Below are 14260 nucleotides of genomic sequence, written 5' to 3'. Positions count from 1 at the left end.
TATCCTGTCTCCTTAATTTCCTGTTACACATACTATGTGCACATAGGGAAGGGGTCTGGACATAGCTATGGCATAATAAATGGTTAGGGAGTCAAATTCTGAAATCAAGTCACCTTAATTAGAACAGGGGTAAAAGAGAGGGGACAGAAAGATATCCATCTTAAATTAGAATCTATGTTCCAACTATGGGGTGTGCAATCTATAAAACATTTATCATTTGAAAAAATTACAAGTATAGGTAGGGAAAAATCAGTATTGCTGAATCAGTAGTACTATCTGTAGTACTACTGAATACATTTCACTTCTTAAAATGGCTTTGCCTTCTTGGACTACAAAAGTAATAATAAATAGAACATATTATCATAGATATTTTAATTTTCAGATCCAAATGAATTCTCTCTACTACAGTAGTGAGGAGAGTAAATGCTAATATTGGAAGGTTTACCATATTTCAGACACTGTACTATTGGCTTTACATGCATTATTGCTTCATTTAATCTACATTATAAAGTAGATACTATTATTATCCCCATTTTACAGATGAGAAGTTCTCTGGCCTTCAGAGAAGTTAAGTAACTTGCCCAAGGTCACACATCTATCCAAATCCATGCCTGTAGTGGCAGACAGTGGTATCTAATCCAGGTCTGATCCAGAGCTCAGCCCTTAACCACTAAACAGCAAACATGAAAAAGTTCTCTTTCTCTGACCCACCCACTCTATGATCAAAACTGAGTTCTCTGACTTTTCTGAGTCCTTTGCAATGTCTTAGTCATCCCACATACATAAGGTTCACATTTCATGAAAATGATGAAACTGGATAAGGTAGAAATATTAACATCACTTATTTATAAATGCATTGAATGGCCAACATGCTACTCCAATGTAAATCTATCACAAATAGCCAAGAAATATTCTTAACAAAAATTACTCAATTTCTTCATCACCAACACATGTTGAGAAACGAGCCTGTTAAAATAGTCTTCACTATACGTAAAACTTTAAAAAGTGATGAGAAAGGGGCCGGCCCGGTGGCGCAAGCGGTTAAGTGCGCGTGCTCCTCTGCCGCGGCCCGGGTTCGCCGGTTCGGATCCTGGGTGCGCACCAACGCACTGCTTGGCAAGCCATGCTGTGGCGGTGTCCCATATAAAGTGGAGGAAGATGGGCACAGATGTTAGCCCAGGGCCAGTCTTCCTCAGCAGAAAAAAAAAAGAGGAGGATTGGCAGATGTTAGCACAGGGCTGGTCTCCTCACCAAAAAAAAAAAAAAAAAAAAAAGTGATGAGAAAATTTTGAGAAGCAACTACTACATAGAATTCATTCAAATAAAATTGTTTCATCCATGATCACAAAGCAGCTCTGTAGCTGTTTTGGTTAGGACATTAAACAGCTTTGTTATACTGAAATATTTGTTTTAAAAATATATTTGTGTGTGCATATATATGCTCCTCTGCTAAACTCACCTAAATTACAAGTAACTTTCTGTTGCTTAGTATCACCACAGTACTGCTCATCACAGATCCTTTCTTCAAAATGTACAAAGATCAATGAAAATGCAGTTTTGACAAAGACCTTTTAAATCCAATTCACTTGTTATGACCATTTTTTTTAAAAAAAAAGAACTATATTCTTTCTCTAGCAGGCTCTAAATTTAGATGTAATCATACTTTCCATGTACTTTGATATTCTACAGTTTCCTAAGCATTTTCATGACTGCATATGAACCCCAACCACCAGTTTACAGATTAGCACGTGGGTTATCAAAATGGTAAGAACTACACCCTAGGCCTTCTGCAGCAGTTAAAAGTGCTCTCTTCTCAACAGGTGACTATAAATATCTTTAAACTGAAGGTTTTCTTACCTCCCACCAAGGAAAAAAAACATTTTAAGATTTTCTGAGATCAGGAAAGAAAATGAGGCAGCATGTTATTTTGAAGTTACTTCTTTTGTTAGGGAAAAAAAAAATCCTTACAGACAGTTACTATTTCTTTTCAGAGTGAAAATTAATTGGGTTTAAATTTCCTGTCAGAGAAACGCATATCAAAATTATTTTGAAAGGTGAGAAAGGCCTGAAATAGAAACAATAAGAGTACATACGATGTGCTAAATTTGAGTTTAAAATGCAGAAATACAGGGCTAGACTGGCTTGAAGTAGTTCATATGAAACAGATTAGAGATGCTAGTTGACCAAAAGTTTGTGTCCCTTAAGTGTGACATGGCTGCTGAAAATACTACCACAACATTAGTTTGTACTAACAGTAGTAGTCAGAGTACTAAAGTATTTCCATCCTAGCACTCTGAGTCAGTCAAACCACACCTGCAGTACTGATCTGCATTCACATCAATGCCAATGGTTTCACAGTGACTGTTTAGGAACACAATAGGGACTATCTTGTCGGGTTGAGGACGGACAAGATCAGAAGAATCTTGGCAGATTTAGCCCAGAAAAGACAGGACACACATGATTAAATACAGTTTATACTGAACATGTGAGAAATCTTTTCAGTTAAAACAGTTTAAAGCTGGTAAATTTTAGACAAATTGCTTAAGTGTGAGGGATGGCTATACCTATGGTGGGAATAAAATGAGAAATACTGAGGTTTTCTTTTTCTTTTCTCTCACTGTATTATATTTTAACTTTAGGCAATTTTAGTTTTGACATTTTAAAATAAAGATTATGAATGTAATGGTTTTGAGATACATATGAGAATTTTTATTCTTCTCTGCAAAGACTTTATTTTTAACAAGGATTTATGGTATGTCTGCATTTCCTTTATCTCTAAAAGGTAATTTTCTTCTGTTATAATTCATATAAATTTGTAACAGGAAAATAAACAGTCAACATAATTTTACTTCAAATTAAACTTTGCTACAAATAATTTATTCTGTTAAGAAAAAGCATGACCAGGCTGGCCCGGTGGCACAGTAGTTAAGTTCGCGCCTTCCACTTTGGTGGCCCAGGGTCTCCAGTTTGGATCTTAGGCGCGGACCTACTCACCGCTCATCAAACTGTGCTGAGGCGGCATCCCACATAGAAGAGCTACAACTCTACAACTATAATACACAACTATGCACTGGGGCTTTGGGGAGTAAAAAGAAAAAGAGGAAGATTGGCAACAGATGTTAGTGCAGGGCCAATCTTCCTTAAAAGAAAGAAAGAAAGAAAGAAAAAGCATGATAGCTTATTCATCAGGATGGTCTAACGTTTTCCTCTGTGCTAATGAAGACTTTCCCAAGGCAAGTAAACTATCTTAAATGTCTCCATACTAGGCAGCCATGGTGCCTGGCCAGTGTACCAAGTAAAACTGCCTATGCAACGCTTACCTCGGCTAAAAACGAAAACCAAGACAACAAATTTCACCCCCTAAAAGTGAATTTATATAAGCTCTAAAGAGATCATACAGGTTTTTAGAAATTGTACTTTGGACTAGATCCAAGAAGCACTTAAAAAAAAAACTTCTTCTCATCTAAATATTTCATTTAAAAAAATCCTCAGTCTAATGGAAAGGATAGCTTATTACCTGATCATACTATTTACAAATAACAGGACTTTGTGGATGTAGGTTTAAGAGAGAAATTTTTTAAGTGATGCAATAAAGCACTTGATTTTTTAAAATCCAAATTATGATAAAGTAGACTCAACTGGGTAAGTCTTGTAGAGTGAAGAACTCCCCATATCCAATGCTGTAGAACAAGAAGGAGCAGCTCCAACTACACTTTTAGGAGATGAATTTGCTGACATGGCCATAGTTCTTTCTATGCAACAGAGAAAGAGCTTCTTTGTGGGAACTGCATCACGTTTCCCTACACCATCCCATAGCACCCTAGAAGGGCACAGAAAAGATTGTAGCTTACTATTAAAGGCCAGTAACCATACCTTGATTTTTTTTCATTATCTTGATTTTCAATTAACCAATGATCAGCAAATATGCTTTGATCATTAACTTAGAAAAATACCAGAAGTAGTAAATAAAATCACCAACTAAGGTAATTGATTTTCATGAGACCCTAGTGCTAATCTTACTAAATACCTATTAGAAATATTTTTAATAGATGTAACCCATTTTTAAAGTTCTATAACACTGCATAGTACGGATACAACACAATTCATTCTAACTATTCTCTGATTTTAGGAACTTGGATTATTTCCATGTTTTTGCCACTATAAATATTATCACAGTAAACAATTTTATACATTTTTTAAAAAGGAAGTATTCTGAATAGTTTTGAGTCCCCAAACCACTTAAAAATGAACTCTTAAAGAAAGTTCAAAACAATCTCCCCAATCCCAACATCCCAAAACCATGCAAAATGTAGGTGTTCTAAAGTACAAAATGCCATTTTAATATGTACTGGCTGCTGGATAAATTTCTTAGTGAAAATAATTTAGTGTTTATCTTTTGCAAGAATTCTGACATTTTACTGAAAGCAGCAGTTTTGAAGAATATACTTTTTATAAACATACTTTTTATAATCTTTCCTTACATAATGTATTTGATAAAGTCTCCTCTTTGTTTCTGATGTATTTCTACCCCTAAAAGAGATTTAAAAATCCGGGCTTTTGAAAGCATTTAAAACGTTTAATCACAGATATAGGATATTTCGTTTTATTTATGATTTAAAAAAATTGAGCTAAAACAGAAATTTTTACATTGATGTAATTAAGTAGCCGACTTTGTGAAGCACCAAATTATGTAAAGGGGTAGCTAAAACCACCTTTTCAGTTGTCGTGATTATATATGAAACTATCTGTCAACAGAAAAGGAAAACATAGGTTATATAAGACCATAAAATTTCCTCCCTCTGATTTGTAATGATATAATGGAGTAAAATACCCTGATTGGGAAGGGGGAGAAGGAATCAATGAAAAATAATTCATATACCACTTATGTGCCATTTTAGGAAACCTTGGGTTTCCCTTTTAACATTAGTTTTCACATCACTTCCACATTTAAGTCCCCTAGGCACAATACAGAAATAAATTCAGAATTTTTATACAACTGGGATAAAATAAATACATGTGTACAACAAGTATTACCTTTGGTTTAGAATGGAGGGTTGTTCTATGTTCCATCCACCTCCATTTCCAGTGAGCATGGTAACTTGTTTTGTCAATTTATTTGAAATGTCTTCACATTTGTTCATAAGCCTTATAACTACATCCCTTTCTTGGATCAGTGTTTTACAGTGCCATATCAAATCTTCTGATAAGCCATTGGTTTTGGACATCTTTGTGAACTACGATATGAAAAGAAAAATAATTTAACTGTTCAGATCTAGTAAACAGAAGACCAATCTCAATCTCTTTCTTTATGAGGGAAAGAAGTTTGTTAATTTAAACTTTTACTGATGACCTTAATCGAGGACTAAGGGAACCTGATTCTTCACGTCTACATTTGAAATTCACATGTTGCACTTTAACAAATTCTACTGTCACCTGAAACACATCGTGTTGAAATAAAATATATCTTTCTTCCCAAAATGCACAATCCCAAGCTTGTTACTTTGACCCTGGTAGCTGTTCTCTTACAGGAGAAACTCTAAAGTAATTGTTAATGTCTCCCATCAAGTTTTGTCTTCAAAATCTCAGGTTCACCTTTATTGCCAAAAGTAACAGTATCAAATGTAATAACTGCACCCCTGACCTCTTGCCTCCATTCTTCCCACTTCCTATGACATGTGACTGTGAGATTCATCCTCCTAAAACAGTTTTCCGTACCTATCATCAAAGTGTAACCCCTCAAGCTTTCAAAACTCCAATTAATATTTGTCACTTGATATTTTACTCCTAAACTGAGACCTAAACTGAGACTATTATTTGGAAAGATATTGCGTGAATCAAAAGTTAACTACGACCAATTCAATAATTGCATAAAACTTAAGAAAAAAATCAATACAACACTTGTATAAACAGTTTTATGTGAAAACTCAAAGAATTTCTTTCAAAATGTATTTGTATTTATTTTTCTAAAGGAGACACTGAATACTTCATAATATAAAAGCTGTAACAGATTTTTTCCATATGGATAGCTGAAGAACATTACAAAAAATATTTTTGGTGAAAAGGATTAGAAAGCCCAATAGCTGTTGGAAGCTAACCATCCTGTTGGGCAAAAAGAAAAATCCCATAATCCAGAACTGAATAAAAGAAACTAAAGTAAAATCATCTGTTAGGATAAAACCACACATGATTTTGATTCATGTCATCTTATTTAGCATATTCTTTCAAGTTACAACAAGAATCACATTAACTCGAAATAATCTCTGTGATCACAGTATTTCTAAGATCACAGAGAAGCTCAAGCAATAGAAATTCAACACAGGATATACTAAGATAATTTCATAAAAAATGCAGTTTATAATAATATACATTGTTAATATCTAACCTAGAATAAGTTGGTAAGAAATAAAATTTTCAATCTATTCCAAAGCCATGTTATTAATGTACCACAGGATTAAAATACAAAACAAAAACTAAGTACTTCATAAAATGACACTGTGAAATATGAATTTATTTGCACATTACTTGCCATTTACACAAGGATAACACTCATAATCACAATGTGGCCTCCCATTTTGTGCTTTCCAGGGAAAAGATTTATACAGAAACAGCAGGATATATAAGAATCAGTGACTTGAAGATTTTAAGGAGGTTCTATTAGAACTTTTAATTAAAATATTTTAGTTTTCAAATGAAATCCCAAAATTATAGGCCAAAAACCCCAATCTCATGCCTATTACAGCGTGTGTGTGTGTGTATGTGACAGTGATATGTATGTGTGTGAGAGAACCAATGAGGAATAACCAGGAAATAAAGAAGCAATATATATTGTGTGCCTTGTATGTGCTAGAAACTACTAGATGTCTTTTATTCACTAACTCATTAAATCCTCACAACAATTTCAAGATTGGTCCGCTAATTCTGGATGAATAAACTAATGTTCAATTTCCAATGACATAAACCGGAAAAAGAGATTCCAAAGTATATGCTCTTTTCTTCTCATTATAATTAGTACCTCCCTAAATAAAAAAAATTTAAGACCTTAAAATTTAAAAACACAAAAAACTGTTTTTTCTGTAACCAATCACCACTTATTATGTTCTTATATTTTTTTTAGCAAGTATTACCCTGCTGGTGAAGGTACATGGTATACAGACACAGTCCCTGTACTCATGTGGTTTATAGTCATTGGGAAAGACATGCAACGAACAATTTTAAGTGTAGCAACTGTATCACAAGGGAAAGAACAAAATTCCAAGGGCACATTTCTCAAGGAGACTAATAATCTAGGATCTAAGAAATCCTTTCAGAGTAATAAGGTCAGAGAGACCTTATTAATAAGAAAGAACTGTTTTGATCCAAAGAAGATCAATTCAATACGTCAGAACCTAGAGAAGTAAGAGATAAGCTAACCCTACAAAAAAGAAACAACCAGACGTTACTGTCTCCTGATGAAAGAACACATCCCCAACCACAACAGTAAAGGTGGGAGCAGTCAACCTTCTAGTTATAATTTTACAGAAGATAGTGGACCAGTGGAATGTGTTCAACTATACTAGAGACGTCCAGACTGGGAAGCCACAGAACAAATGACCCAGTTTCTTCAACAAAGGTATTACAAGAAAAGAAAGTGAGAGAGAGAGAGGGATGAAGAACCCATGAGTTAAAAAGACCTATCAAGCAATCTCAGTATGTGGACCTTATGTGGATCCTAATTCAAACTAACTATAAAAAACCAAACAAAACGGGTGGCACAGTGGTTAAGTTTGTGCGCTCTGCTTCCAAGGCCCAGGGTTTGTGGGTTCAGAGCGGCATGGACCTAGATACCACTCACAAAGCCTTGCTCTGGAGGCATCCCACATACAAAACAGAGGAAGATGGGCACAGATGTTAGTTCAGGGACAATCGTCCTCAAGCAAAAAGAGGAAGACTGGCAACAGATGTTAGCTCAGTGCCAATCTTCCTCACCAAAAAACAAACAAAAAACCCAAACAAACAAATATTTATGGCATTTAAAAGAAACTGGAAATTTGAACACTGAATGGATATTTTCTAATATTAAGGAATTATTGATGATTTTTATTAGGTATGACAATTTTATTGTGGTTTTGTTTAGGGGGGAAAAAGTCTTTTTTGAGATATATACTTAAATTTTTATAGATAAAATGAGGTCTGAGATTTGTCTCAAAATAATATAAAATGGAAGGAAGTGGATGAGGGTATAGATGAAACAAGATCAGACATAAGCTGGAAATTGAAGCTAGTGATGAGTACATGGGGTTCATTATAGTATTCTAATTTTTATGTTTGAAACTCTTGTAGGGACAATGAAGGGGAGTGCAAAAGGCAACTCATTTCACATGTTGCAACAGTCTGAGATGGCTACTGAGACTTTCAATGGAACTTAACATTTTGGATATTTTTGAAGTCAAAATTGCAAAACTTAATTCCCTGGAGCTTCCCATTCTCTCTACCTCTCCCCCCACACAAGCCAACCAACATTGGAGATGATCTAAATTATTGTTTCGAGTTGAGAATTTAGATCTATCTAGTAGTGATACACTGTCCACAAATGTAAAACATCAGTAGACAGATTTCTGAGAAAGAGGTTTCATTGAATGATGAATCTGTTAGGATTAGATTCAGTTATGAGTGACAGTAAATCCAGAACATCAGGGATTTAAATGAAACATAAGTTTATTTCTCTCTCACATAAATGAAGACAGGAAGAAGCATTTCAGATCTGGTATGGTGGTATCCACACCATAGTATGGCATCCAGAAATCAAGGATTCTTCTACTTTACTGCTTCATAATCCTCAGTAGGTGGTTCCTAAGATCACACTGACATCTCAACCAACAGGAAGAAAGGATCCTTTGAAGACGCTTTCCACAAGTCATAATATACTCTTCCCGCTTACATCTCACTGGACAGAACTTTGTCAAATTACCACAAGGGAGGCCGAAAAATGCAGTCTTAATATATTGCAGGTAATGTAATCTGCCATATATCTGTTTAAAAGCCCAGAGGGGGTTAAAAAAAGAGAGAGAAAAATGGTTTGATCTAAAACAGTTCAATTCAATACGGCTAAAACTAATATTGCAGGATAAGCACAAAACAACAAATGGTTTTTTAGCATTTCACTAATAATATATACAACACTTCCAATGCAAAATATTGTGAATATCTGCAGCTAACGTTTTCTAGGAGCCAGGCAGTTGAATGGGCATTTATTTTATTCAATCCTTAGACTTCCCCATAGGTCAGTACTATAATGACATCCCACTTAACAGATGAAGAAATAGAGAAACAAGAGAGAATTTGCTTAAGGTCATGTAAATTGCTAGAAAATGTCAGAATTGGGATTCAAAACCAGGCCATCTAGTTCTACTACATTACTATTCACCTATCTCCTAGTATGTACTTACAAAACCAACAAATAAATAAAGAGGCATACATGGAATTCAGAAACAACCAATCCAACACAAGAGAGAAAACCAGATTCCTCAGGATGTCAAAGAAATGAGATCCTAAGGCTCAGGTGGCCTACAACACAACCAGTCCACACCAGAGCAAGTCATAAGATTCCAGAAGAGACTTCTTCAAGAAGATGAAACTGAAAGAATACCTGAAGTGTCTAAAAACTGGGGAAATTTAGACAACTGGGGAAGAGTTCAGAGTAGAAGTAATAAGTATATAGAAAACTAACCAAACAGAAAAACCAAGACAATTAATAACCAGAGGAAAAAAATGCTGAGCAAGGAAAAAAGTAATCGTGTAGCATACTACATGGCTCAGCTATGAAAGGCATTTACATAGTCATAACAATGTAGATACTAAAAAATGGTCTTCAAAATTACCATATTATTAACTTACACTGCCTGACTGGGCAATAGGAAATGGGCATTGAGGTGAGAAAGACAGTGAGAAGACAGCTTATCCTACTGTAACGTTATTATGTCCATAATGTTATGTCAATAGATAAGGACTGCAACTGAAAAATAAAAAATAGCATTATGTTTATATTACCTAGTGATATGCAAGTGATAAGAATCAAACAAAAGAAACGAAAGCAGTTATCTGCAGTATGGGAAATAGGCTGGGGAATGGGATAGATATGGACTTTTGGGGAGAACAAGCCTGTAGAATTATTTAAATTGTTAATTTAAATACATGTATAAATAATAAAAACCAAACAATTTTAAAAAAATCCAATCTTTAACTCCACAATATCTTCACCAGGGGTGTGGGTGGGTGGGTGGGGAACTGGGGTTGGCTCTTAGGGAAAGGTGTAGGAACACTCTACTGTTATGTTACTGTTTCCTGAAGACAAAAAGCATTTAATAATTCTCTAAGTTATTTAGCTTTACCAAAAAAGGATTTAAAAAATATGAAGTACTCTGTAAATGCAGGATCTACTAGTAAATCTAAAGTTACTGATGAGTATAGTAAATATGATCCTGTTTACATAATATGAAATATACAAATGCATGCATAAATATATAGATGCTCAATAATGTCTAAGTGGCGGGTATCTTTGGTAGAATTTTTACATTCTTCTTTTTCTTGCATGTACTGCTTCAATTTTAGACAAAAAAAAAAAAAGATCATTTACCCAAAAAATGATAAGGCTGTTTTTTTCAGAGGGAAAAGAAAAAAAAGGAATTGCTACTTGCTGGATAATTATATGAAAAAAAGAACATCAATATGGCCCTGATTACTACCTCTTCGATTAAAAATTCAAGTATCACTCTAAGGACTTCCTTCTTTAAAAAACAGTCACACACTGAAGTACTTCTCTCTTGCCACAGTGTGTCACTCTTACAGTACAAATATCTTTGAATTTCTATAGAAAGGGGAAAATTGTTTAAAAGCAGATTTAATTCTCCACATAACAAGTAACATTCTTGAAGACAGAGTCCTAACCTCACTCACTGGTATAAATACCTGGAGGCAGCCTACAAAGTACTCAGAGTGCATTTATAATCTTCTTATATTTATCAAACCAAAAAATCAAAACAAAGCCTGAATATGTAATCTTATACACAAATTCACTGGAGCCATCCTATTAGGAAGGAAGTAGGAGGCATTATAATGCTTTAAGTGACAAACTTCAGACATTTTACAACAACCACTGGGAAAACAAAGCACAAAAGAAACCCTGTGGTCTAAGCCACTATTAGATGGGAGTAGCACAACGAGGAGCACAAAGCGTTTGACACGAACTAAACCTGGGTTGCTTGGTTAACAATCAAGGAAAACTCCATTTGCACTGATCTAAATGCTAAGGAAGTAGATGCATATGTGAAAAGTTTTTAGGATGAGCTATTCATGAATCTTGATTTGGTCAGTATACATCATTATTCTGGTTTAAAGCATACAGATGCGACGCAATGAGATTATCATGGACATAACAGCATCCGCGTCCTACTTTGCACGAGACTAGACAAAAATTCAGTAAGTAGCTGATGAACTGATGCCATCAAATGTGTGAAATTTGGCAATAAAAATCCTAATTTTACCACATTAACAGCACGTTTTTAAACTAATGACATTTTTGGCTTGCTGTATTTCCAAAGTCTACACGATTTAGTGATGTGGTTTCTTACAATAAGCATATACTTTACTGCTGTTAAGCAGATAATAAGTGAAACAGAAAAATTATGAAGAAAACTTGACAAACAATATTTAAATTTTGATTCAATGAAAAAAACCAATGAGTATAAAGCTGCAAGCGTAAACACCCTCTTACATAACGCACTTATTTTGTTAAATAACCAAATTTTCCTCATGTTAAATGAGAGCGACTAGAATATCTCAGAGCATTTTAATTTTTAAAAAGTATAATTCTCTGACAAGAAAGTCATAACAATGATGTACAACTTTTCAAATTTTGCTTTAAAAGGCACTGCTAACATCGTTTTCACATTCAAATTACTTTTATAATAAAATAAGACAATGAAACACCAATGATTACACTTAACCTACCAATGTTATATAGACTTCAGTTTTAACAAAAATCATAATTAAAATGTATGGGTGTACTTGATTTGTTGGCTCAGTATGCATTTTTTAATAAAATATCAATGAATTTTCAAGTTCTACCAAATTCCCCAATCCTTAAGACTAAACAAGCCTCAATAATAACGTTAAGAGTTAGTAAACATTTGCACACTGTTTTGTTCTTAATTAATATATAATGTCTTGTAATTTTCATTAAATTATGACTGAGTGACATAATTAAAACTTCAACTAATGCTCACGGGAATTTCTAAAAACAGTAGCTATGAAAACAAAAGTAAATGTTTTTTCATTTGTTTCTTTTTGAAGTTGTTTACAGGTACATTATCAAAACTTTCTGATTAATAAGGAAGGAGTCAATTATATAGCTTTTTACCAAAATGTACATATACTGACTTTTGATGATTTTAAGTTATTAAACTGCTCTATAAATCAGTCATATTCAAAATTCTATAGTGAGTGAAAGCAGAAGCTTAAAGTTCTAAGCAAATTAAAACTCAAAGCTTCCATACATCAACTTGCTAATTTTAACTGTTCATTTTGAAACTCTTCATTTACCTACTTTTTTCAGGACAGCAAAGCCCTGTATTCACTGGACTCAAGCAGCAAGTTTACTTTTTAACTGTTACATAAAATAATCAACATTTAGATGAATGGCTAGCAAAAAACGTAGTCTTTGTGTTCAACTTTTAGAAAGAGGGCAAGATGCAATAGGAGGTTTAAGCAGGTAACACATAATCTACAAATTCATGTCAAGACTAATTTAAACCATGCCAATTAATTAGTAGAGGAAAAATGCTTTCTACATGTTAAGTTACTAAATATTTTTAAAAGCATCTGGCACATGTAACTCTGCTATAATTTACTTTTACTGTAAGATATTTGGGCAAGTAGTTACAGTGACCAAACACACTGTGCAGATAATTGCATTCCTTATTAAATAAATTAGAATCCCAACAAGCCTGAGCAACCTAACTCTGCAATAACACAGGAGACCATTAAAGATTAAAAGAAAGAAGAAAAGAAAGAAAAGAAGAACAAGAAAGCCCTTCAGCAAATACTTTAACAAATAAATCACTCAGGCAAAGCCGAACAAGTTTTGAAAGGGCCTGCTTTGACAGATGTTCTCTGGAAAAGCAAAGGCTTCAGGCGAAACGAATGGCTTTATTTATTTATTTTTAGCTACGAAATACTAGTAATGTTGTTTCTATATTTTTCAAACATTTTAATTTTTTAAAAAATGTTTTTTACAACCATTGTTCAGGGATCTTCCCATACTGCCACTTGAAGACATTTATCAAGGGAACTTCTGCTCATATGGATTTTTCGTAAGTATAAAATTAATCACAAAAGCAACTTTATTCCCATAAGTTAGAGAATAAAACTTCCTAAAAATTTATGAAGCATCAAGAGTCACTTCATCTTCTAAAGTTGTAAAAAATCATCATACTGCTTTCACAGTGGGGCCTATATACAATTCATGCTATAAACACCCACATTCTCACAAAAGTCGAAGCAAAACTTAAAAGACAGAGTTTTTCTACTTCTCTGTATGAATAAGATCTGCTGACTGTTGACACTTACAAAACTCAAAATACAGGCATTTTTTGATAAAACTTGTTTATAGGAAATCAAATTGCAGAAAACGATCATGCAAAGTGTACTTACCAGTGCTTATGCCTTCCCTTCACTAACGCTTGAATTCTAGGCTTCCACACACTTTTCTATCTTTCCAATTAAAAACGCTGCAGCCTGCTACACTCCATAAAATGGCCGTGTTGTTTACCCAAGAAAAACATGTTAGAGATTGAGCTGTCACTTTTAAAAGAAAAAGAAAATAAACAATTGCTTCTTCTGTGGTGAAGCATGAAACACTCAAGCTGGCATTTTGAATCATGGAGCTCCCCTGGACGTTGCTATTGCTCTTCAAGCAGTTGTAGTAAAATTTCTGCCACATTCTTGCTTTCTGCATGGTGTCTCAGCAAATAACAGATCAGAACAGGCTAGCAAACAACTCCTTCCTAAATGTAAGCTCTAATTTCTTCTTCTGCAGTGAAATGAACCAAGTTTCTATGCAAAAGAATGAGTGACAGTATGCCCAGCCAATCAGCTTGGTTTTTTTCAGGAAAATCACCCCTTAATTCATTCAAAATAAGGTCATATGACACTATTTGAAATACTATTGGCTTACAATGAAAGTAATGTTTGACTCTACACAGGATAAGGCCACCCATCTATGCTT

The 14260-nt window shown here is 34.2% G+C and overlaps 1 protein-coding gene across 4 annotated transcripts in view; it reads right to left on the bottom strand.

Moving 5' to 3' along the window:
* SMARCAD1 (SWI/SNF-related, matrix-associated actin-dependent regulator of chromatin, subfamily a, containing DEAD/H box 1) overlaps positions 1 to 14260 on the bottom strand; it is a 77426-nt gene that overhangs the window by 19664 nt on the left and 43502 nt on the right. For all 4 annotated transcript variants that reach the window (XM_058547514.1, XM_058547516.1, XM_058547518.1 and 1 more), the window contains exon 10: positions 5035 to 5234. In XM_058547514.1, coding sequence (XP_058403497.1) covers positions 5035 to 5234 — 200 coding nt within the window. The remainder of the gene's footprint in view (positions 1 to 5034; positions 5235 to 14260) is intronic.

Source organism: Diceros bicornis, chromosome 8, assembly GCF_020826845.1.
Source record: "Diceros bicornis minor isolate mBicDic1 chromosome 8, mDicBic1.mat.cur, whole genome shotgun sequence".
Lineage (NCBI taxonomy): Eukaryota > Metazoa > Chordata > Mammalia > Perissodactyla > Rhinocerotidae > Diceros > Diceros bicornis.
The sequence above is the reverse complement of the archived record's forward strand: the minus strand, read 5'-3'. Positions and strand labels throughout refer to the sequence as shown.